This window comes from Aethalodelphis obliquidens, unplaced genomic scaffold (assembly GCF_003676395.1).
Source record: "Aethalodelphis obliquidens isolate GAN/ISIS:26980383/991018 unplaced genomic scaffold, ASM367639v1 scaffold12, whole genome shotgun sequence".
Taxonomy (NCBI): domain Eukaryota; kingdom Metazoa; phylum Chordata; class Mammalia; order Artiodactyla; family Delphinidae; genus Aethalodelphis; species Aethalodelphis obliquidens.
In genome coordinates, this window is record NW_020837956.1 from 17456990 (window position 1) to 17479957 (window position 22968).

Consider the following 22968-nt stretch of genomic DNA (forward strand, 5'->3'; position numbering starts at 1 on the left):
TTTTAAAGTTAAATTATATATTTCAAAGTCCAAGTATTTCAGGAGGGAGGGAAATCAACGTGTGCTTTCCAGGCACGCCCTGAGTCCAAATTTTAAAAATCTGCTCTTTAGTCACCAATGGAGTGACTATCAACTGTGTAAAAATCTGCCATTTGCAGAACTGTGAAGTATTTAAATTCTTTATGAAAACCCCAAATAGTAAATTAAATGGGATCAAAGTTCTTTGGATTCTCCTAAAGTTAAAGCTATATATAGGAGAAAATAATTTCTTTGTATTAGACTTGAAACTGCAGCTAAATGATGTAAGATTAAAGTACCAGGCAATGCCATTAATTTGTGATGTTTGGTCAATTTCAACGTACACAAGTTATTCAATATATATTGGTTACTTTTGTTAATGCCAATCTCTTATATGTTACAATATGTTTAAATATGTTCAGTGTTGTAGTTTAATGAATTGCATTTTGATGTAATCAAATGTAAGTGGTATCATAATCAAGCAATTAATAGGAAAACTAACACCTGATTATATGGACATTGTTCTGATCATAAAGCATTTTTTTTAAAAAAAACCATGCTCCATATTTAACCCTCACAACAACTCTATGGGTGGGTATTGATCCCTCCTGTTCTAGAGATGAGGAAAGTCAGATTCACACACGGATGTGACAGAGCTCAGGCCAAGACTGATGACTGAGTGAATGACTTGAGTCAGATGCAATTAATTGAAGTATTCTCGACCAGTGGTGACTTTGCCCACAGGAGCATTTGCCAACAACTGGAGACATTTTTAGTTGTCACAACTTGGGTGCAGGGTGGGGGTGGGAATGCTACTTGAATCTACTGTGTAGTAACCAGGATGGTGCTAAACATCCTACAATGCATAGGACAGTCCCTTGAAACAAAGAATTTTCCAGCCCAAATGGGAATAATGCTGAGGTTGATTGGGAGATGCAAATTAAGGTTCTAAATCCTAATTTCTCAGTATCGGGAATGTAAATGATTCAGCTTTTATAGCAGATGATTTGGTAAATATCTGTTAAAATTAAATCAGAACATACCCTTTGATGCAGCAATTTTGCTTCTAATAATTTATTCTCAGATAATCACACATGTGTACTAAGAATTTATTATTCACTGCAGTTTGGATGATAACAGAAAAAGTTGCAAAGGCAAATGCTGAACAATACAGTGTAGTTATTACAGTGTATGCCAGCATGGAATATTATGCAGTCATCAAAAAGAACAAGGCAGATTTGTTGGTGCTGATATGAACTGCCAGGTGAACAAAGCACAGTGAAATATACTAAATAAAATATTCTAGCAGTTTCAAGGTTATATGCTCCCACACTCAAATTCAAGAAGAATACTCAAGAAATGGGTAAGAGTTTTTGCCCCTACAAAAGAGAACTTCATTTTCACTCTAGAGTAGGCCTTCTTGTGTCTTTTAAGTTTTGTACCATGTATTACATAATCAAAAAAGCTAATTACACACATTTTTTTAAAGTAGATGCCATACAAATCGACTGTTTAAAAAATCTGCCTTCAGGTCTTTTAACTCATTTTAGTATGAGTCAAAAGACTGTCAGGAAAAAGAGGAACATTAAAGTGGGGCAAAACTGAAGACTAATAAAGAGATTCTTGACATCGGTACATAGGAACTCTGCTGAGTTCTGGGAAAACCACAGTGAGAATAGTATCCTGGTAGTGCAAAAATAAGGACCTGGCAGAGAGCTCCTCATGACAGGCGCTGCAAATAAACACCCCGACCTCTCTCCCGCTCCACCCGCCAATCTCCTGAAGGAAAAGGGACCTCACTGATGCCTCTAGGGGTGCAGAGCAGGCTGGATTTCCAGCACAGGCAACATTAAACTCTGTATTTTGACTGTTGCAGAACACTTGTGCATCTGGCTTTTTCTTTAATTCCACAGGAAGAAAAAAATTCAAGGAGCTGTTAATCCAAGTAAATTGAGATAACCCGGGGAATTGGCAAGAGATAAATGAACTCAAACATGTGTCAGATGGAAAAGCTACCTCTTCAATTACAATAAAAACTATGTTCCTTAAGTTTAAAATTAGGTTTTGACTTTATCTTCCCTGTAAGGTGATTTAAACCCTTACAGCTCCTATTTTTAATCCTCAACCACACATTTGTTATAGTTTGCAGAAGGGGTCCAGCACATTCTAAGGCATGCAGGCCTTCATTTCAGTGCTCACCACCAAAAAAAAAAAAGAAAAAAAATTAGCTCTTTATAAACCGAGTGGCCGAACCCACAGCAACTCCATCCTTGCATCTCACTCCATACAAGCTGTGCTTCCTTCAGGCCACCATGGAGGCATTCTGTTTCTGGCCAAACTCTGCTCAGCACTCTGATCTAAATGACTAGGCAAGAAAACTACAGAGTTATTTGTAAGTCTGTCAAATGTTTCAGGCCTCCAGTATTCTGATCAAGCTTGTCAGGCCGACGACACATCACCACACAATATATTACTAAACTTGTATAAAATCATCCTTTGATTTAAAGTGGAAAGTGGAGCCAAAAAAGTACAAAAGGGAACACACTGTACATACTGGGAAATCATAGTAAATATTTTCAGAGTAAAACATACTAAAGATAGCTTAATTCCATTTACACTTCTAAAATCATTCTCCTAAAAGGGCTTTATGTTAGACAGGATAATAGCATTTTAGGGCTGTAAAAGATCTTAAACATTTACTCCTTAAACTCCTCCTTTTCCAGATGAAAAACTTAAGATTTAAAAATGAGTCTTGTCCAAATGGCAGGACCAGGACTAGAACTCAGGTCTCCCAGAAGATTCACAATTAATATCAACTATAGATAACACTGTAATTAAATGCCTAACTTGGTAAGTGGAAATCCCAGTTTTTAAAAAATCTACCACAACAAACCAATTCAAAATTGGGCAAAGGACTAGAATAAATATTTCTCCAAAGAAGATATGCAAAAGGGTGATAAGCCCATGAGAAGAGGTTCAACATCATTAGTAATTAGGGAATCACAAATCAAAACCACAATGAGATGGACATATATACACTACCAAACGTAACATAGACAGCTATTGGGAAGCAGCCGCATAGCACAGGGAGATCAGCTCGGTGCTTAGTGACCGCCTGGAGGGGTGGGATAGGGAGGGTGGAAGGGAGGGAGACGCAAGAGGGAGGAGATATGGGAACATATGTATATGTATAACTGATTCACTTTGTTATAAAGCAGAAACTGACACACCATTGTAAAGCAATTATACTCCAATAAAGATGTTAAAAAAAACAAAACAGTATTTAAGAATACTCATGGTAAATAAAAATTCGTAATGCCCCAAAATCTTACAGTTCAAATGAGAAAGTTTCTTCATCAATGCAGCCGTTCCAAAAATTTACATGACACCACCAATAAAGAGTTGTAAAGATGAACAATACTTTACATGTTGTCAATAATCAAGTATAATTTTTATCAACCCTGGTAAAGAAAGGACTTAATTATGTTTCTCTTTTCTCTGTAGAAAATGATATTGCAGAATTGTCACAAATCATGCAACCAAAATATAGGTTAAATATAGGTTAAAATATAGGTTAAAAGGTATCACAGGGCTTCCCTGGTGGCGCAGTGGTTGAGAGTCCGCCTGCCGATGCAGGGGACACAGGTTCATGCCCCAGTCCAGAAAGATCCCACATGCCGCGGAGCGGCTGGGCCCGTGAGCCATGGCCGCTGAGCCTGCGCGTCTGGAGCCTGTGCTCCGCAACGGGAGAGGCCACAACAGTGAGAGGCCCGCGTACCGCAAAAAAAACAAACAAAAACAAACAAACAAACAAAAAGGTATCACAGAGGTGTGTTGAGCATTTAAATAATAAAAAATAGTGTGTTATTTTTCTGGAAAAAAAACACAATGAGATACTACTTCACACCCACTAGGATCCTACTACCAAAGGGGGGGAAAAAAGGAAGTACTGGTGAGGACACAGAGAAATTAGAACCCTAGTGCGCTGCTGGTAGCAATGTGAAATGGTGCTGCCACTGTGGAAAACAGTTTAACAATTCCTCGAAAAGTAAACAGAATTACCGTATGATCCAGCAATTCCATTTCTAGATATAGACCTCAAAGAAATGAAAGCCGGGCTTCCAACAGCCCTTGTACACCCGTGTTCATAGCAGTCTTTTTCACAGTAGATGGAAACAACTTAAATGTCCACCAACAGACGAATGAATAAGCAAAAGGTAGCATATACATAAAACGAAGAATTATTCAGCCTTAAAAAAGGAATTCTGACACACACCACAACATAGAGGAATCTTGAAAACATTACGCAAAGTGAAATAACCCAGACACAAAAAGACAAATGCTGTATGATTCCACTTATATGAAATACCTAGAATAGGCAAATTTATAGAGACAGAAAATAGAACAGAGGTTATCAGGGACCAAGGAGGGAAAGGGATGGGGAGTTATTGTTGAATGGGTACTGAGTCTCTGCAAAAATGAAAAGTTCTGGAAATGGAGAGTGGTAACGGCTGTACATCATTGTCAATGTACTCAATGCCTCTGGAGTATACACTTAAGAATGGTTAAAATGGTAAATGTTATCTTTTACCACAACTAAAGAAAAGATACAACAGAAAAAGTCAGCCACGTGAATTATATGTTTGGGGTCTTATGAAGATAAGCAATAAAATATATCACCACTATATTGACGGAATTAAGAACAGGCATTTCATTCAAGTGAAAAAGCACCAAAGAATCAACTGTGAAAATTCCAAGTTTCCCGGGCAAGATGACCAAAACATAACAGAAGGGCTTCCCTGGTGGTGCAGTGGTTGGGAGTCCGCCTGCCGAGGCAGGGGACACGGGTTCGTGCCCCAGTCCGGGAGGATCCCACAGGCTGCGGAGCGGCTGGGCCCGTGAGCCATGGCCGCTGAGCCTGCGCGTCCAGAGCCTGTGCTCCGCAGCGGGAGAGGCCACAGCAGTGAGAGGCCCGTGTACCGCAAAAAAAAAAATAAATAAATAAATAAATAACAGAAAACTGCTATAAGAGGTTATAGGCAGGTGAAGGCAATGTCTTTGCTCGCTCCCTAGTGTTTCTGATCTGTCCAAAAGTGAGCTCTTGAAAAAAGTGATATATACTCCATTGTCCAGCTAACCTAGAGTGTTTTGGCCATGGAAGTTTTTCTTTTTTCAACAAGTTAAATAATATGTCAGACTTTTAATGCTTGGATAGTTTTTTCTTTCAAACTTGGCAACACGACCCTTCAAAAGGCATGTGTAAAGACGTTTGGGTTAGAAATAACAAACCCGTACCCTCCCAAGGTGCTGTGTTTATTTGAACATGTGATGATGCTATCGTTCAAATAAACACACTTGGCTTTCTTTCCTTTCCCAACAGCCATAGCACAGACACTTTGCAAACGGGTATCCACAGTAGCAATGGTTAGTGTTGAAAAGTGGTTTCTATTATACAATCACTTCTGAGATGTGCTTTTTTAAAAAAATGCCTCCTGTGCTAAGTGTTTTCCCATTTGTTATTTCTTCAGTTTCTAAAGAATCCTCATAATAAAGGCCAATCAATCCTACTTGTTGAGTCATCCTGAGATATCCCAAACCATCTCGATCCTTGCACCCTCTAAAATCCAACGAGATCTCATATAAACAATCAAATGCAAATCAAGCCTACAGAAGGCAGGGTCCAGTTTCTTAGGGAACACACGTATGAGGAGGGCTGAAAGAGCTGTCAGTTTGAGGCCCAGAATCATCACAAACAGAATACATTTGTGTCAAAATGCTGGAGGTTTTACCTAGAGAACTACCTGGAGATTTAAGAGGGAGGGTTGTCCAGGGACCCGGACAAAACTACCAGGGTGTGGGTCCAAGATGTTGTCCAATGGGGAAAAAGGCGATGCTTACAGCAGAGCTTCTTAACTTTGGCACTGTTGACGTTTGGGGCCAAAAATTCTTTGTTGTGGGGACTGTCCTATGCACTGTAGGCTACTTAGTGGCATTTCTGGTCTCTACCCATTACATGCCAGGATACGTCCCCCTCCCAGTTTGGACAACCAAAAACGTCTCGTAACCCTGTCAAATGTCTCTCCTGGGAAGCCAAACTTCTCCTGGTGGAGAACCATTAGACAAACTCAACTTTCCCCTTCCTATCTGCATTATGGGTGCGAACCAGATATTTCAGAGGAAGAAAGGAAACTGAGGGAGCCCCCAGCTAAGGCTATGCCTGCTGGATGTACCTAAAATAAGAGGATCTCAGAGACAAAGACACAGAACCCATGTGTCAGTAGACGACACTGGAAAGAGGAAGAGGCCACACTGAAGGAAATACGGAGGGCTTTTGGTGGCACAAAGAAAGGGGAGTTTCAGCTCTACTGTCCCAACTAATAAATTCATGTTGACCATTGTCCATTAATTCAACTTCTCTACAGTGTTGAAAGTGCTCTCAAGCACCATGATCATAAGTCAAAATCCAGGCACTGTGGATAGGAAAGTTCAGAATAGAGATCTTACGTTATCAGAAAGGACAACGGCTTATGACAGGCTTAGTCAACTTGATATCATTCAAATGCATCTTCTCTTAAAGACTAGCCTAAAATACTTTCAAAATGCTTAATGCTGGGCTTCCCTGGTGGCGCAGTGGTTGAGAGTCCACCTGCCGATGCAGGGCACACGGGTTCAAGCTCTGGTCTGGGAAGATCCCACACGCCGCGGAGCAACTAGGCCCGTGAGCCACAACTACTGAGCCTGCGCGTCTGGAGCCTGTGCTCCGCAACAAGAGAGGCCGCGATAGTGAGAGGCCCACACACCGTGATGAAGAGTGGACCCCGCTTGCCACAACTAGAGAAAGCCCTCGCACAGAAACGAAGACCCAACACAGCCATAAATAAATTAATTAATTAATAAACGCCTACCCCCAACATCTTAAATAAATAGAAATTTTAAAAAATATGCTTAATGCTCCTAATGATTGTCCCACCTCCCCACCATAAACATTTTTACACAGGTGAATCCACTCCTCCGTCCAGAGGCTTCATTAAGTCACCACCAATCTCTAACAAAATGGACAACTGGCTACAATTCTGCTTCTGTGAGCGATGAAAACTCCCATTCGAAATGATCAAAAAGGACAAAAATGGCACACCCAGTGGGGACATGCAGAGCAAGACAGGCTGTAAAGACACCGGAGGCCTCCAACTTGAGCCCTGTCCACAGCTGCCTGGGATATGTCAGTTTGACTCAGCACTGACTTCTCATAAAGGCTTGTTATTTGTGAATGAAGATGAAAGGAACCATTCACCAGCCACCACCAAATGTTAGGTTTTCTTGTCTTAGATTTTGTCTTGAGGGAGGAGAGAACAGGACCTGATTTAAATCAGACCCTGACTTAGCCGCTGTGATTGCCGCATACCCAAATATTCAAACTCAGCCACCATTGGAGATCAGATTTCAAATAACCAGCTAAAATAGAGCCCAGAACTCTTGAATCCTAACCCAATTTCTAGGATAGACCATTAGGCAAATTGGGCACTATTAGTCCCTGGTGCAGTATGTTTCTAAGAGTTAATTTCCTTAAATGAGATCCCTCAGAATTCTAAGGTTTTCAAGTAACTGCCAGGTAAAAAGAAGAAATACTTCTTCTGGCAGAAAATGGTCTATAATATGATGGAGTTTGACAGAAGGGAAATGATAATTACTGTATGAACAGCACAGTCAGGAGTCTTTTACCAAATAAGGTTATGATTTCTGCAATGAGTGTATTTCAATGAAAGAATATTTTCAGCCTGAAGAGCCTAGCTTCTTTTTCAAAAATGGTAGAATAAATTTTGTTTAATACTAATGCATCTATTTATCAAGTACACAACTTTGGCATGAACATTAGTTTTTTCTTTTCCATACAGCATGATGGTTTTCCAGGCACATTATAGGACTCTCAGATGTTTCTAATTACCCTGTGTGTACACCCAATAAAACAGCTGGCTTAAGATGTTATTAATACCACAAGAAGATCCAACGGACTCAAAAATCACCCTTCCTTTAGAAAGGGACAATGCAGTGGCAAAAAGTGACATATTTTAATCTTGCTAAATAGACTTAAGTATGTTCTAGTGTGCTTTCCTAATTTGCCAGGAAAAGGGCAGTCGTCTGCTTTCCTCACTGCAAAGGATTTTAATGTCGAGTTTCCCTTTTACCTCTTCTGGGGAAAATTTGATGAAAATCAGGCTGAGTTTTTGTACTAGGAAAGCTTAGAAAGTCCCCATAATCCAGAACAAATTTTTATTGAATCTGATGGGCATCTGAAGTTTGGTCTCAGAGTGAAGAAATCTCTCATTACTGCATAAAGTTCTTTCTTTTTTTCCACCAAATCTTACAAAAAGCCAACATTGCAGTCATGCCAGTTTTTCAGTAATTATTGCATGAGTCTAAATTCAAGATAATGGAGTCAAGCAGTAAGCCATTCCTTAAACCCATACCCTTCAACTCAACAGAAAATTGAGTTTTAATAAGTGCATCAGTGAGAGCATTACATTAAATTGGCAATAGAAAGGCATCTGGCTCATCTCACTTTCTTTGCGATATAACTTTGGGAAATAAATCACAAACAAACTTCCTCACTAACTTCATCCTTCCCCATTTGGTAGTTATTTTATTTTCCTGGACTGCATAGGCTGAAGAGGACTGTGTGGCTGCCCTCAAAAACATTTTCACATCATCTGTGATGTTAGTTCCAAGAGGGTTTTCCAACAATATACAAATTCATTATTCCTCCTCCACTTGGAAAAATTATATATACCTGAATATGACAAGCTGGTACAAATGTTCGACTTTTAGGCAACAGATACAAAACTGAGCCCAACTCGTAAGCCAATAAATGCTGCAGGTATGTACTATATCACATAAATATGACTTCAGTATCTATTTTAAGTCCAGCGGCATCTTTAATTTGACCCCAGCCTAGGAGTCCAGAGGTAAATGACACAAACGACGGCCAAGTGAACAGCTCAAAGCAGGATCCAATGTTGTAATCCTCCATCTCTGGGGATGCCCCATCTCTTCAAGATGATTACTTTTCCTCCTGACCATAGCTTTTGTTTCCAAAGCTTGCTACATTGTTTAAATGCTCTCATCCTTGCCAGCAGGCTTGGCAACATGCAAGAGCTTCCTGGGTAAGCAAATGAACCCCTCAAGGGGGTGGTACATGATCCGAGGCAGAGGTGGGCACAGTGCTAGTAGGTTGTCTCTGCCACGTGATGATGGTAACTGACAATACTTTGTGGGTAGTCTAACCCACCCAGAGCAAGCCTACATGTCAGTAAAGAGCCTCCTGTGCACCAGTGGAGCTGGTACTAGTAGAGCGCCAACATGGAGGAGTACTAGAAACATCCTCCTGTGTCCTTGATGCTACTGTGCTATAGGGATCAGGAAACAAAGGAACCACCGTCTCTGTGTGCCACAGGTCGCACACCGTATCCAAGAAAGGGAAGTACTGTCCCCCAGTTCACAGGAGGTAGGGTTTGCTAATTAAAAGCAGGATTGGTTATTTTCAGAAGTAGAGAAAGATCTTCAAGGCGATCCAAGGGACCCACATACACCACCAGCCTGCTGCTTCTCGTGAGCCCCAGAACAGTTCTACAGGAAGGTCAAGGCATCATCGGATTCATTTTACCAGCATGGAATCAAAGAGGTTCAATCACCAGCCCAGGGTCTTGGGACCAGTCAGTAATACACCTGAGCTAGACCACCGAGTGTCAGTTGGCATGGTAATGACTAGAGGCAAAATAGGAAAAAAAAAAAAAAAAAAAATAGCACAGACAGAAGTGTTTGAAATGGAACTTGAGGTTGTTCCTTAAAAGACTGTCAGTATTTAGAGAGACGCAGCATGGGGAGCAGGAATGCCGTGCAGTGGGAAACTGTACTAAAGGTATGGAAATCTAACTGCACTTTGCCCTGAGTAGAAAGAACACTGCAGTCAGTGTTAAAAATGTAAAATCCAAACTCCAAGCACAGTGTTACAAAGGTGCCCTTTTTCATGCATCTTGCAGATACTGGAATGCGTTCTTTCCTGTGACCCCAAGCCCTGTAGAGACTTCTCAGATGATTATTCTGCTCCCGCGATTTCAGTTGCCCAAGAAGTCACGAAGAAGCTGTGCTAGGTAGGTGTGTACATGCCACCCTCACATGGGCACCTGCAGAGACAACGTACTCTGTCAACCAGAACGAGTTAAGCATCTCCCAAGTGAGGCACTACACCAGCGCTGGGGATAACAACGTGAAGCGGACAGGGCCCTGTCCCCAGTCTGGAGCTCAGTGGAAGAAACAGGCATGGCAACAAGTAAGGGAAGTGAGGCCCTGCATCCTGAGGGGTGCTTGGCTGACTCTGGCAGAAGCAGTGGGTGATGCCCAGGCACACTGGGTGGGGGAGCACACCCCCCAGGCAGAGGCATCAGTGTGAAGAGAGGCACAGAAGGTTTGGAGCACTGGGGGACCTTGGCACCCCTAGAGGCTCAGTTTGGCAGAAGCAGAGAGAAAGGGGCACAGCCAGGGAGCCAGGCGGCAGCTGATCCTGGAGGGGCCCCGTGTGCTATGCTAAGCAGTCTGGAGTTTTCCAAAGATCATTCCACATGCTCAAGCTGACAGACTAGGAAAGAACACATGCTTTGTGACATTGTGTTGCAGACTCCAAGGAATTTTGAAAGGTCATTTATCCTAGGCTAGCCTAGCAAGACTCCTTTAAGAAGTCCCATCCACCCCCATGATACAGGCCAGACATAGCTTAAAAGCAGCAATCAATCACACATGACTTTCTCACAGAGCCAGCAGACTGCTGAACCCTCTTTTACCTAAGGTTTTTTTTTTTTTAAACTGTTCTGACTACAGACATACTTTCTATACTACCCACTCTGATGCCCCTCACTTTCCCGGCTTCAGGAAGCTTCATCTTCAATCAGATGAAGATTTCTGAAGCCGGGAAAGTGAGGGGCATCAGAAGATTTCTCCCAATTTTGGCTTTTAGGGTCAACCTACTGCTCTTCCTTGGTCCGACCAACCCCTGGAACTACCTTTCCATGAAGCTCCCTTCCACTCACTACCCTCCCCCTAACACACACACACACACACACACACGCGCGCGCGCGCGTACCCTCATAAACAGAACGGATTTTATTTCCCTTACTTAAAAGCTCCAGCCCCAAATCATGTCATCCGTCTTATACAAAATAATGTTGAAGAAAGAAGTGACACAGCTTTTTTGGTAATTTGTTTCTACATCTAAGACCTTATCTTTTTTTTATTATAAATAACCAAGATTCCTTGTGCAATAATTCCAGGACCATTTTTCCACCCAGGGGACAAGACTTGCTTGGCTCTATCCTCTGGACATGAGGCTCTTTATCTAAAGATATTATTAAATATGATTCCCTGATACCATACACATCACTAAAACCTAACCCAAAATGACATTTGGAAGAGTATGAATGAATGCTTCTCACACCAGCCTTTGGAGAGGCTCTACAGTTGAAATAAAATAACAAACACAGTCACAGAGTTAGATTATTAAGTGTGTGATGTTCCCTCCACGAGCTCATCACTCACACTTCATTTAAGTCTCTGCTTACGTAGCATCTAACCAGAGAGCCCTTCCTAACATGCCTGAAATAGTGATCCATACCTCCCACCAACACTCCCCATGATCTCCCCTCTCTCAACTTTTTATTTCTTCATGACATCTATCACTACCTGACATTATATCATATATAATGTTTCTGACGGTATATTTTTGATAGTATACATCTGACAGTAATGTACACCCTTTTGTAGTTTTTAAAAATTTTGGTCGAATACATGTGATGTAAAATTTACCATCTTAACCATTTCTAGGTGTACAGTTCAGTAGTGTTAAGTATTATATATTCATATACTCTCTCGAATGTTACCTTCAAAACTGAAATTCGGTACTCACGAAATAATTCCTTATTTCCCCCTTTCCACCAACACCAGCAACTACCATTCTCTTTCTCTAAGAATCTGACTATTCTAGATATTTCATAAGTGGAATCACAGTATTTGTCTTCTCGTGACTGGCTCATTTACTCAACATAATGTCCTAAAGGTTCATATATTATTGATATATAGCCACGTGTTTTTAATATAGCAGGAGAGCAAGGACTTTGCCTATTTTATTCATTGCTATATATTCCTAAAGCTTAAACCAATCCCTGGCACATAGTAGGTGCTCAGTAAGTATATGTTAGATGAATAACGTTCCCAATACCAGCCTTTTAAGGGTGCTTCACAACTTAAATAAAGGCAGTGCTCTACATTATGACATTTACTCAGTATTAGAAGATAATTTTACAAGGCTAAATATATTTTGGAGTAGAGTAGTTGCACAAGTTCGTAAGCACTCTAACTTGCCCAAATGAAAGGCAACCATCTTCTTAGTATTGTATTGGCTAATCTTTAAAAAACATAAAACCTGTACAATGTGTTAAGGGGAAAATATATGCACCAGTTCAAAGAGTGACATGTTGCCTTTCACTGGTTTCTGTGCTGGATAAACACCAAGGGATCCAAACAATGATAAGAAGGTGAAGGACTCAGTGTCTGAACTAAGCCGCTCCCCAAAAAGTCTCAATGCTTCTCCCGACTGAGCAGTGATGTTGGTTTATTTAATGCCTCATTGAGACTGAATTTTTTTCCATCCTTATGAGGAGAACCTACCTAATGAGTGTAGCATCAAGGACGCTTCCATTCCACCCCAAAACACTATAGTATTGAGTTGGCTTTCTGACATACATTGGGAGAGTCCCAGTGTAGGGCAGCAAAGGAACCTCACAGTAGATGAAAGCAGCTAGAGGTTGTCATCATTACTATGGGCTGTTCAGAGCTTACTTAGACTATTAGATCACTAGTTTCCTGCCTAAAAAACTGAGAAACCTTCCCTCTCTCTTTTTCAGAATGATAAATATCAATGTCCCCTTTTCAGAGAACTTCTTTAGTAAGTTCTGAAAGAGTAAAAGCCAAATTCCTAAGCTTGAAATTCAAGGTGCTCCACAGCCGTGCCCCAGCCTACCTTCCCAGACTTGCCATCCAGGATCACTGCCCTTCACGCTTTCACCAGTAAATGCAACTCCTCTCAATTTCCACAAACCATCTGTGCCTGCATGTCTCCATGCCTCATTCAAATGGGTAAATTCTTCCTTCCCTTATCAACTTTACCTCTCCCTTCCCATCCATCTTTATTCTGGAACGTATCATTGTGTCAAGCTGCATTGCCCCCATCAGTCTGCTGTCAGACAACCTACTACTATGAGCCAACATGTTTAGCAGCTGGGGAGAGCACAAAGAACTGAACAGAAAAGTCACATGCCATCCCTTCTCTCTCAAAGTATTCTTCCTCAGCTAGAAGTGGAATCTCCTCTTCTGAGGTCCTGCTATGAACTTTCTACCTTAAATGAGGGTTATTTACATACACTCCTCATCTCCTCCTCAAAGCATAAGCTCTTCGAGGGCAGCTTTACGATTTTCTTGTCCTGGAAAATCTAGCACCATGTTGTCTACATAATCACTTAACACATGGTCATAGCAGGCAACACAGGAAGAGAAGAGGTTTTTAGACTCTGGAATAAGAAAACCTGACTTAAAGTCACCTTTGATCAAACCACTAAAGCCTTGGTACTCACATCTATAAAATACGGATACTACCCTTTACCTCTCTCAGGGGACGCAAGCACCAAATGAAATACCATGGGATCATAGTTTTCAAATTCTCAAATACTTTTTATCTGTATTCAATTGGTGCTAATGGAACATGAGTCCCTCATAACTCCTCAGAGAAAGCAGCATCACATAAACCAAATGTGTTAGCTTTGCAATTGTGATTGCCTTTCAATCTCTCTCTCTACAAGTAAAATACGCCAAGCAACAGTATTATTTTATTTGAAATATTCTACTTGTGGCAACAGAGAATTCCTATGTTTTTCTTATTAGAGAAACTTATAACTCCATAAGCAACAACTTAAAAGTCCCAGGAGGTCATCTTCATTATACCCCCATGAAATGCAAAGAAGCCATTAAAACCGGGGATATGTTTCCATTTTGTAAAAAGGCAAAGGGAGGGAAGTGCAAGGAGGCAAAGGTCAGAATGCCACAACAAAAGTGGTATTTACAGAAAATTCCCCTTACTGTAAATATTCTGTTATATCATGTCAGTATCACATTCACAAGAATGAGTTTCTCTTAGAATCTCAGAGTACTTCCCTTGGACATCATCTTCATTCAGGCCTCACTTTTAGAGTCACATTAAGTAGAAGTTAAGGTTATTTCTCCCACTGAATTCCCAGGAAAAGAGAGTACATGCTTACTTGTCACAAGAAATGCACCTGCTTCTCACATCTGACCAGCCCAGACTCATAGTCACCATAGACCAGAAAGAAAAAACAGGAGCAGCACAAAAAAGGGAGGAAGGAACCTATGTCACCCCTGTGCCTACTAAACTCACCACCTACCTATTATCACCTGCATTGTGTGGATGAGTGACCTGAACCTGGAAAGGACAGTGAGCCAGGTAAGCACGACCAATGGATATGAAGAAGCCAGCATTCGAACCCAGGGCTATTTGACTCCCGGTTGCTAATTCTCTTTTATACCATCTGGTCTTCCCAGAAAACCCAACTCCCTCAGGTTCTTCCCTTACTTGTCCCTCCTACACATCACAGTCAGACCCCAGAGAGTTAAAGAGGACACAAGGAGACCTGGGCTCTAGTCCCAGCTAACTGAATTGCTGTGTAATGAAGGGAGACTCACTTAAGTCAGTGGACCTCTGTTTCCTTGTCCAAAAAAATGGTGACAATAATATCCATTCTACCTCTTTCAAAATAACTGGACATCACCATGGAAATGTTAAAAATTATTTCTGCTCTTCTGATCATCAAAATGGATTATTTAATTAAGCTGCCTTAACTATGAAATCTATATGGTTTTCCCTGTATTATTTTGACTCCTTGGGGCAGGGGTCAGCAAATGTTGGCACTAGCGTCAAGTTCAGGCCACTGACTGTTTTTGTAATGCAGCCACACCCTTCCCGTACCTACCACCTCTGGCTGTTGTCACGATACCACACGGGGTTGAGTGCTTGTGACGCACACTGTATGGGCTGCAAAGTCTAAAATATTTACTATCTGGCCCCTTAAAGTCTACCAGTCCCCACCTTTTAGTAGCCTTAAATATCAGAGGCGAAAGAGTAGCTGACAAGTTACAATACATTTTGAATTGTCCTCAAACTACTATTTTCCATGTAACACATCTTATTTGTCAAAAGATTTAACATATTGTAAATATAGTGAGAAAAAATCAATTAGAAAACCACTTCCTGTAAGTAACAACATTATATTAAACCAGTAAATCCCCAGAAGATATCTTACATGCCTAAAAATGAATTTTGAAATTCTCTGTATTTCTGGAGAATCATAATCTCTAAATTCTACAAAATTACCATCTTCAGTAAAATAATTTTTAAAACTTGTCTGTCAGATTACCCTATATTTGAAGTACAGAAGAGAAATAGCTCAGGATATAAATGAAACAATTCCCATGATTTCCAATGTGAAACTATTCATTACTATGCCCTCTCCCTTTTACTATTATTTTTTTAAATTCAACTACTTTGCCAATCCTTTTGTGGCGGAGTTTTAGTGCCAGTTTTGAGATTTTTTGGTAAATAGTTGTGTCCCATTTTGTATTTTGAATAGGCTGTGTGTATCCTGTTCCTAAACATCTGCTCTCATGCCAGAGAGGAAAGTGTGCAGCATGTTTTAACAAGAAGACTTCCTCTGCTTCTCAAAGCCTTCAAATATTTAGTTTCGAAGTGAATACACTGTAAGCCAAAAAATTACCACCCACCCAATTACTCCGTCATTCCTACTGAAAAGGTTTATGAAAAATGCCAAAAGGAAGAGGAGCAGACATTATCGATGATGATGGAGGTAGAAAAGCAAGGAGAGTAAGGAAGGCAAACAAGGAAAGTAAAAATGGGAATAAGCCATTTAGCCCATAATAACCTAATTGGGAATTGCTTTTTCTCTTCCTTGTCTATAGCCCTGTAAAACAGCTGAAAAACAATTTGGCTTATTACTGATAAAAAGTCCTAGGATTTTAGAGATGGACTGAATTTTAGACATCACTAAATATAAGCCACTTATTTTATGGATGAGAAACACTAAGGTCCAGAAATATTAACGGTCGCACCCTGTGGATTAGCTAGTTACTGGCAGGACCAGGACCAGAATCTAGTTTCCTGATCATCAGTTTAACACACTTCCCATTAGACTCAGCTATCTGTCCTGCTAAAGCATAATGTGCCCTTTGGCACCTAACAGTTAAATTCTTTTAAAAAATATATCTGAAGTACCCCTATCATAGCCAGGAAATTAACAATACCCCTTTAAATAGTATCTATGGGCACATGTTTTTTCCAAGTATAGACTATCGAGAGCAGTGCTTTGACCTCAACAGAAACCGGAGTCACAGTAAAACAGTAGGATAATCAAAGAGCTAATAAGGACTTCAAACTGCCTCCTTGTATTTTGTCTTGATGGAAATCAGTTTGAAACAGACACCACCCCCCCCCACCACCTCCTAGACACATGCTCTCAAGACTAAACAGCAATATTCCATAAAAAGACCAGATCTAGCCAGTGTTATTATCTGTCTGACATTTGGGTTATTCTTGTGAGTAACTCATAAAGTATCGTGGGTGTCTGTGATTATTTGAGTACACATGGCAAACCATAATTGGTCAAAAAATAATAAAAGACATTTTTCTGTGACAAAAATACCATATTGCATGACAACATGGCAATGTGACAGCATTCAGTGGTCCGCGATACTTTCTCCATTTACAAAGTAGTAAAAAAGAAACAAGAATTTAAAAGTAAAAAGCCTTTTTGCAGTAACTACCATAGTTCATATTTAAATTATGAAAGATTAAAAGGCTTTAAGTGCTGACAGTAATCCACTAGCATATCTTCTCCCAAATCCATGTCATATATCAACTTATAATTTAGCCTTTTGATACACAGCAGAAACGTGGCAAAAGATGCAAGTCTGTATCCCTTTCTACAACTGAAATACAGATTTTTGACAATTTTTAGAAACTTTTAAGAACCTGGCTATTTATGACATAAAAGTTTAAATTTAATCACTACCATCCAAATTTTATAACATGAATCAAATCTAACATAAATTCTACTTATCACTGAGCAGATAAAATTTGAAATTGATCAATGCAAGCTGTACATTAGGGTTTTAATTTAAAGCCTCTTCCCTTCTGTCCTACTGATACCTCCCCATCACCACAAGGCTGTATACATGATAAACAATTAGGGGCAATACTCTCCTTGCCATCTCTCTCAGAAACCAAATACCAAGTTAAAAATTATTCCGAAAGTAATTTAAAGGATCTCGTGAAAGCAGCATATGCGTACTCATAGACAGAAACCCATTCAAGCAGAGAGCAGTGTGAATGGAGGGGGTGTCTAAATGCTACGATCTCAAACTCTAGTCGGCAAGGACAGTTAGAACTCACCCACTCGGAAGTTCGTGGCTGTCAGGGTGTCGGCAGCGTGACCGTTCTCACTAATAAGAGTGGTGGTGTTCCCCTTCTCACAGCTGTTCTGACAGCTGCCCTTGGTGCAGGTCACTTTACAGATGCTCGGAGTAAAGACCACCTTGATGCGGCCAGTGTGGTTACTCACTAGGAGTGGAGGCAGGGAGAAAAAGAACAACAAACACATCAGCTTAGTATCCATGAACTTGCCTTGGAAGGTTAAAAAAAAAAAAGGAAAAAGAGAAAGGAAAGGAGGGAGAGGGGGAAAGAGAGAGCCCACAACCCGACAGGTTAAGGAAAGAGGGAAGCCTTTAGTGCTCGCTGCTCTGTATCCAGTGGTGTCTCTGAAACAGGAGTAGGAAGCTTAGCAAACAGAACTCTGGGATGCACTCCAAAACCACATTTGAAGTCGAGTCACTGGAGTGGGATTACTAACCACAATGCTGCACTTTATTCACGGGCAGACAAAGAGCAGTACGGAGGGCACGACAGATGAAAGAGCCAGCCCTGACAGGCAGATGTAATGCACAGAGGTTGGCCGTGCACCTAGTGGTGAATAAACTCTTGTGTCCTCGACTTGCATACTTTCCCTGTTCCTCCACTTATTAAGTCACTATTTGCAGCCCGACCCCTGGAAATGTTTTAGGCATGCAGCATGTCTGAAAACATCTGTCTCAAATCTCCTGGCACTCCCAGCTGAAGTGATCAAATTCTGTGACGCAGCTGCAGGAGCCCAGTGCTTTTTCACAACTCCGGGCACTCCTTCTCCATATAAATTTATGCAGCCTATATTTTGTTTTACTGTGAACAGGGTCCATCTAAGAAAAGGAGGCCAAGGCCCTGGGCTAAAGGATTGCCTCGGTTAAAATGCCACCCTGGAGCTCTCACTGCGGCTCCTCACAAGCCACCTAAAGGAGGTATTCCTTTCATTCATACAGCCCTCTTTTAAAAACCAGATGCTATCACCTGTTACACAGCAGAGGCAGCACAATATCACATAGTGGATACTCATCTTCAAGTCAGATTCTGGGTGGTAATCCTGGCTCAGCCATGCTATGACTCTGGACCTGTCATTTCACCTTTTCTCCAGAACATGAGAGAATGAGAAATGATGTTTTCCAGCCAGTTTTAACTTTCAATGTTTATGAGGGGTCAGCAAGCAATGGCCCTGGGATCAAATCTGGCCCACTGCCTGCTTTTGTAAATAAAGTTTTATTGGAACACAGCCACTCGTGCATTTACACACTGTCTACGGCTGCTTTTGTGCAGTAACAACAGAGTTGCACAGAGAAGGGATGGCCTCATCCAGGATTGCCACTTGCAGCCAGGCCCCTATATAAACTGGGGCAAAGCACAATACAGAAACCCTATTTTGACATCTGCATTTGTGAAATGCCCCCAGCCAGGTCCTTCCGCTTCCCAGGAGCCTAGGCAGAAAGCAAAAATGGTAGCAGCAGCTCAAGACAGCGGAAGAGACATGATTCATCTTTGAAGCTTTAAGGCTGACTGGAAGCAGTGCCCTTCCTGTGGTCACTGTGTTGCTACAGTGGGCAAAGGAAAGCCTGCCTTTGGGTCAGCCTATCTTCTACCATCCCCTGCCCAACAGAAGAGATTCTCCTCCTTTATATTGCTTTGGCTTGACCAGCATTGCGTTTTCAGAAAATCATCCAAGAAGCCTCTAAAGGCCCACAACAAAATAAAATGTGGTCAAATCTGAGCTTGGAAACAAAAACCTTACCCAGAGGAGCCGTTAGAATTTCAAGGTTGGAATGGGACTTCAAAGGTTTTCTGACAACTTTTATTTGAACATCTCTAGTGACAGGGAGCTCATTACCTGTTAAGATGGCACAGTCTAGTTATGGGCAGTCCCTAACAAGTGCTATTCTTAAGCTGAAGTTATGTCCTCACAGTCAGCTGCACCCATTAATCCTAATTCACCTCCCCACATTCTCACAATCTAATGCCTCTTCCACCTGACAGCCCTTCATCTCCTCACAGACATTACCACAGAAGCCAAGAAAGCTGAAGTTACAAGGGACCTGAAGAGATCCACTTGGGTTGGCCCTCTCGCTTAAAAGAAAATGATTCTTCTGGAGCAGAAATACCCTCAGTTCTTTTCAAATGGTTTTCCAAGACTGTTTCTCATTCACCCGTGGTTCTAATGCAAGAGATCAAGACACATAGTCTGGTGTGTGAAGATATCCTAGTGGCCAACCAGGTCTTCCAGCCCCTTGCAAGACGGCATCCAGAAACTTTTTCCACAAACAGCCAAACGGTAAATATTTTAGAGCTGTAGGCCTAAAGGACTCTGTTGCAACTACTCCACTCTGCTGCGGTAGCAGGAAAGCAGATTGTCAACAACAGTATGTCAATGAATGAGTGTGACTATGTCCCAATAAAACTTTATTGAAAGACACAGTTTTCAAACCAGTGCTTTAAATGTTTTCAGGACATTTAAAATTTCTCTAGGACTATACCTCATCAATTTTAAAAACTACAATGGAATGCTGATTCTACAACAGACAAAACTCACCTAGTTTGATTTTTTTTTTTTTTTTTTTACAGAAGAAAAAAAAAGTCAGCTTACTCTAAGCTGTCAGACCAAGCTTACAAATATCTTGAGAATACTGTGTGTGTGTAAGGGTGCGAAGCCCAAGACAAAAAAGAGCCAACATCGTCCCACTTCAAAAGAATATAAACTTCTATGTTTTTTTCTGGCCCTTGGAACAATAATGAAGTTGGAAATGGTGTGCCAACTATTTTGTCTTCTCTGGCATTAACTCTCAGTACCAGCAGCTGCCATGCAGATGCTCATACCATCACCTAAGTTATGCTCACTTCAGCGAACTGAGACATCCAAAGAAAGCAGGCCCTTAATCATTATGCCCATGTTACCTCCCAGCTATAGTAGTCACTTTATAGGCACTTGAGATTCTCTGGGCTTATTGTTTTTAAAAAACTTAGTATGTTTCTTTGCCAAAAAAAATTCTTTTTGGCCTGGAATCATCTGTATTTTCAAGAGGCAGAGACAGTTTCATATGACTTAATTCTGATTTTTATAATGTTCACATCTTCTTGGAAGCAGAAAATACATTTTATTTCATATTTCCCCCCTCGTGTTTCATCAGCATTCTGCTATAAAGTAATCTAATTCTAAAAGAGACCCTTATACTCTCAGATGATCCTCTTGTGTCTACAGGAAGCATTTATAATACTTCTCCATTCTTATTAGTTAAGTTTTCCACAATCTCAAAATCAGCATTGTAAAACTTAACTGTTTGACACTAGACTGTCATCCATAGCTCTGAGAGGATCTCCGTAAACATTAAATGCATTAGATAATATTCTCTCCTGTGTTCGCTCCTTTCAAATCATTTCCACTACTTTCAAATCATTTCCACATTATCTAGGGTATTGTGTAAAAGAGTTTAAGTTTTAAAGCACTCAAAACTAACATACAGTGCTCTGAGTTTCAAATTCCTCAATGTGACAAGCTGAAGACAATACTACTCATCTCTCAAGAGCTCAGTGGGACTTCAGTGACAGTGGCCTTTCCTACACAGGCCATTTGCTGTTTCAGAGGCATCTTCCTCAAATGCCTTGAATAAATTAATACCTAAGGACCCCTAGTGCCTTCTGTAAAGTAGGTAACCCAATAAATGTGGAACAAAGTGACTCAAAGGATGACTGTACAACCCCACAGAGATCGGGGCGCACAGGATGCTGGAGGCCATTCTGGTCCAAGAGCCTTGCTTCACCAGTGATGAGAGTGAAGCCCACGGGTCAAATCAGTAGAAGAAGATCATCCCTAGCTGCATGCATTGGCTGATTAAGAATTACAAACCTGAGAAGCCAGAGTCAGACGAGTCAGGAGTTAACAGGGCAACTGTTGGCACAGTTTTCTTGCTTGGTCCCTCTGACAAAAACATGTGAGTTACCCTGTAGGTAAATCAGCCCCAGAAATGTCAACCAGGCACTTTCAAACTTTGGGTTTTAGAGTCCTTGGCTAGAAACAGATTGCCTGGAGCCACACAGCACCTCCACTGGGCCTCCTAGTCAGTCAGTCAAGACACTCAAAAGTCAACATCCCGTCTGCAGCTTCTGCCAGACCCTGTGTGCATTCATACCTCCAAGAAGAGGTGCTGGCACGTGGGTTAAAACAAACCACAGACGTTCAGACTGAATGGCAAATGGGATGGAAGTGGAGCTGATACCCTCCCCAATACAAAAAGCTTTCATTTCTGCTTCCCCATCATTAACGACAGAGCAAAATTCAAAAATGTGAACACTGTTCTTGACAGACGGACTTCAGTCTAGCTGCCATCTTTCAGTCATTAAACTAGGATGTGACCAAAAGCAAAGGCAGCTAAAGAAATAAATATAACGAGTTCAAGACTCACATCAGAGGTCATGAACAAAGAGTCTCGCCTCTGCATCCAACCAGAATGCTGCGACAGCACTTCAGCATTCATCCAACTTCAACAAGGGGAGGCCAACCAGCACCGGCAGTATCCTCTGCGAAGGAGAAGCATCCGGCCCTGTTGACTGAGTGGGACTTCGGAGCCGAGTCAATACCCAGGTCACGTGGGAGAAAAACTGAGCTAACAGCTCATTCTCCCATTTTGCAATCCATTGCCTGCCGGGAGGCCAAGAATTCTTTGAAGGACAAATCATAAACGTTATTAAATAATGCTTAGAATAACAAGACTTGATCGTCCAGCTCTCCAGCCTTGCTGAACTCCTCCAGGACTCTTAAAATAATGCCCACAGAATACTCTGTTCCTCAAGGAAGGTGCTGTGTAAATAGAAATCAGTACAAATCGATGACTTCATCAGATTGCCCCAGTCGTGGAAAACTCTCCAAGAGGGAAGGAAACTCAGAGATCTCTAGTTCTGCTGTGGACACTTCCTCAGATAAGAATCTAGGGTTACTCTCCAGTACCACCTCTTGTGGTTTTTCCACACAGAACTAACTAAATGAAGAGGTAGAGAAAGAGTTGCTACGCAGGTGATAGAAAGTAAAACATCTGTGCTTCCTCCTCCTTTCCATGTTCCCTTAATATTCACTGAAGGAAACGGTATCACTTACTCATCTCTTACAGATACATGTATGATTTCTTTCCATTTTTATACATGTAAAGAGACAGGCCTATAGTGAGGCAAAGAAGGCGAGTATATTAAATCATTTAATACAAGAATACGTTTCTGGATATATTCTGAGTTTTTTGAAGAATTGCTTAGTTCTCAAAAAGCAGGTACTAAACATAAGCCATGTTTAAAAATGTAACAACAGTCCCCAAAATATTCATTTGGCAGAAATGCAGCAGATGGTTAACTAGTTAACACTCAAGTAT

The 22968-nt window shown here is 41.1% G+C and overlaps 1 protein-coding gene across 13 annotated transcripts in view; it reads right to left on the bottom strand.

Moving 5' to 3' along the window:
• LTBP1 (latent transforming growth factor beta binding protein 1) overlaps positions 1-22968 on the bottom strand; it is a 419895-nt gene that overhangs the window by 230093 nt on the left and 166834 nt on the right. For 9 of the 13 annotated variants that reach the window (XM_027113416.1, XM_027113415.1, XM_027113421.1 and 6 more), the window contains one exon: positions 17594-17761. The exons of 1 other annotated variant lie outside the window; for it this stretch is intronic. In XM_027113416.1, coding sequence (XP_026969217.1) covers positions 17594-17761 — 168 coding nt within the window. Of the gene's footprint in view, positions 1-17593; positions 17924-22968 lie in introns of those variants that run through there. 3 more of the 13 variants (XM_027113424.1, XM_027113423.1, XM_027113426.1) reach the window with 2 other exon arrangements.